Genomic DNA, 3,541 nt, shown 5'->3' on the forward strand with positions numbered 1-3,541 from the left:
AACCATTTCAAAAATAAATTCTACAAATACTCCGCATGAATTAATATTTTTTCTTGGTTGATATGAATAAACTAATAAAGGGACGACCCAAAATGTCTACATCGAGGAGTACATAATAAAGAAGCAGGTACGTAAGTGGTGTGTAGAGAGGAGTAAATTGCGAGCGCTAGAGAGGCAGCAGGATCAGGTATTACAATTTAGTGCGAGCGTTAATATAAATACTCGTATTGACTACAAAGAAGTTGGTTAGGACTACGCCATCCATGCTTTTATAAGTATTTAAGAGGCAGTAGCAGCAGCAGCTCCGGAAATGCACTTAATTCAACAATACCTATTAATCTCAACCACTTCTACTTCTACTTTTATTTCAACTTGGTTGAGCACACCAAAGCTTTAGGGGTGTTTATGAGGCCCTAAAATACCCGAAAATTTGACAAACGGTTCATAGTTGATAGCAAATTGAAATATTATCTAATTTTGATCAGCTAATATATGCATCAGTAATTTTATAAAAAAAAAAAAAGTTATTTCAACCAGCTAATACGTCAAATACTTGTATTAGTTGGTTTGAACGCACACCTAACTATCTATTTGTACCTAATTCCATTAGAAAAAAAATTACCAGAAATAATACAATTTTTTGCTTATTTCCCTACAATAATACCAACTTTTAATTAAGTTAACCATGAATAATACCAACTTTTGGGGGTGTTTCCCTAGAATATACCTAACATGTTAAAAATCAAACTATTGGAGATTATATGACAAAAAATTTGGTAAATTAGTTAATGAATTAAAGTTGGTATTATTTTAGGAAAAAAACCCCTTAAGTTGGTATTATTCATGGTTAATTAATAGTTACTATTGTTGTAGAAAAATTTACGAAAGATTGTATTATTCAGGGTAATTTTTCCATCTTGAGTGGGGTTTGAGAGATCAAATGTACACAACCTTAACCTTGTTAATGATAAAACTGATAAAGATATTGTTTCTAATTTGATCAATGATCGATAACAAATGTCATCTACAACTTCACATAAATACGAAATGCACATAATTGACCCTTGACAGAGCCGTCTTGAAAAATTTGAGGCCCTTTGCAAAATGTTTAGTTTGAGTCTTAGTTATAATAAATATATTTATTTTATTAATAAACTTAACATTTTTCTTTTTTTTTTCAATTTTTTCATATACAGGAGAAAGAGGAAGCACTGGGCGGTCGATCACTTCGCACACCCTCAAAGACCCCTCTGACCTTTGATAGTAAACATCATCTATTTGTTCCTAAATAGGCAAAAACTGTTTAACAATAAACTATTTTATCAAACACTCTTATTTAACTTACTTAAAGTGTGTGGGCCACCCTAAATCTACCTTTATTTTTTGCCCTCTTAGATTCTTCCTTGCAGTTCTTTTGCCTGACCTTAGCTTCTATTTAAACTTCAAAACATTTACACATCCCCACTTGATCTTTTCACCAACACACCCAGATAAGTGCTTTAGAGAGAGATAGCAATAAGCCATGGTATCCTTTCAAGCCCCTTTTCTTCAATTTATTGATCAAAAGAACATGATTTCAGAAACTGATGATCATCATGAGAGAAATTCAAAGAATGTTAAAAGGAAATGGAATGAAACTCAAGAAGATGAAATCATTCTTCCTTTCAAACATTGGAAAAATCCAAAACCTAATTTTCCAACCACTAAGTCTTCTTTTACTGATGTTGAACTTCATCTCGAGTCACCGTTGCCATCAGAGTGGCAACGCTGCCTCGATATTCAGGTATATATATTATTTTCCTTTTGTGATCAGATAAAATAATTTTATAGTGATTGACTCTTAAAATTAATACATATTTAATTATTAATTTATTGAACTTTAATATTATGTTTGAAGTTGATATTAATGTAATAATTCTTAATTGTATCGAACTTTAAATTTTTTTTATAATTTAATTGTTATTTTTAAACATTTTATTAACATTTTAATCACGGTTTACTAAAAATCAAAGGGCGCGATTTTCATAATAGAAGTTCTAACACATAAGATTGCATCATGGTGAAAGTTGACTTTTAAAGCCAATTGAAAATCTACTACTACTCGTTTTCTTCCAAATATAAATGAAATAATTTTTTATTTTGGCATAATTTTTGTTTGAATATATATTTTGAGTTAACTTTGAGTAAAGTTAAAAATGTTTTTATGAAAAGTGCACAAAACTTTTTTTAATGGGGGTAAATAGTTTAACCAAATTAATTAAAGTATTAATTTTGAGAAAGGTTTTAAATATGTCCAACATGTTTGATCGTGCAGGGTCAAAAAATTAGAAGCCTATTATTAAATTACATAATATATATTAGATGTTTAATGAATGATACAAAATTATTTGAAAAATATCATAATTTTTTAACTTGCACAATACCATCAAAGAAACTGTCAATTTTTAATTTGTCTTTGTCCAATTTTATTATTAATTGCTCAATTTTAAATTTAAAATCTTTTTATAAATGTATATCGCTATAAAATGGTGTCATATAAGAGTTTCTCTAAAAGGGATCTAAGCATTGTATATATTGCAATTTGCATGCAGTCAGGAGAAATACACTTCTACAACACCAGAACACAAAAAAGAACACTGAAAGATCCAAGGGAAAGCGAATCAGACCCACCAAGTCCTAGGGATTCTCATCACATGAGCTTAGACCTTCAACTTAACCTGCCTTGTGCTTCACTCAACTATAAGTCCTCTAAATTAACATCCCAAAGGAACACCACATCAACAACCTCACCACCACCAACGCCCACCACGGCCAGGAGTTTCGCCATCGGAAAAATCAACATCGTCGATATCGAGCCAGACGAGGATGCCGGAGAAATGGTAGCCACCGCATGTAACCGGTGTCATATGCTTGTTATGCTTTGCAAGTCCTCACCAACATGCCCTAATTGCAAATATGTACACCCACCAAGCCAGAACGTTTCTTAACCTGTTATATTTTTATAATAATTAATTAATTAATTAGCAGTAAGAGCAACAAATGAACGTGTTAATATCTATTTTAATTAAGGGGCAATAACTATAATAATAAGAATATTACTATTTACTAGTATGCTTTTTAAATATATATATATAATATATAGATTATTATTGGCTAGGTATAAGAATGATCTCGAATTAACTAGTTAGTTGGCTTCTTAATTGGTTAAATTGTATATTTGCTTTGAAATGGATTTTACAAGTGTAAATATGATGGGCCACAATGCTATAGCATGTAAAAGTTAAGTGGAGAAAATTGAAAAAATGTGTTTTAAGGAGCCATCACAATCAATGTTCAAACATTTGAGTTCTATTTTTATATTAAAGATAATTTATTGATATAAATTATATTGATCGTAATGGTTAGACTAGGGACGATAAGTCATTTTTGTACTAGTGATAAACCGCTATTGTTTCTTCCCTAAAAAAGGGAAGGATTAATATATGCTTATTAATACACCCAACTCCCACCTAGCTAACAACATTCATGACTATAGATGTGT

General features: G+C 30.6%; 1 protein-coding gene across 1 annotated transcript; it reads left to right on the forward strand.

Annotated features, from left to right (window-relative positions):
- The first annotated feature begins 1,445 nt into the window (after positions 1-1,445).
- Positions 1,446-3,339, forward strand: LOC130811222 (protein CURLY FLAG LEAF 1). The gene is made up of 2 exons (XM_057677426.1): positions 1,446-1,783; positions 2,592-3,339. Exons 1-2 carry the CDS (start codon positions 1,523-1,525, stop codon positions 2,985-2,987), a joined length of 657 nt encoding a protein of 218 aa, XP_057533409.1. The 5' UTR covers positions 1,446-1,522; the 3' UTR covers positions 2,988-3,339.
- Positions 3,340-3,541: the final 202 nt, after the last annotated feature.

The sequence above is a fragment of the Amaranthus tricolor genome, chromosome 4, assembly GCF_026212465.1.
Source record: "Amaranthus tricolor cultivar Red isolate AtriRed21 chromosome 4, ASM2621246v1, whole genome shotgun sequence".
Taxonomy (NCBI): domain Eukaryota; kingdom Viridiplantae; phylum Streptophyta; class Magnoliopsida; order Caryophyllales; family Amaranthaceae; genus Amaranthus; species Amaranthus tricolor.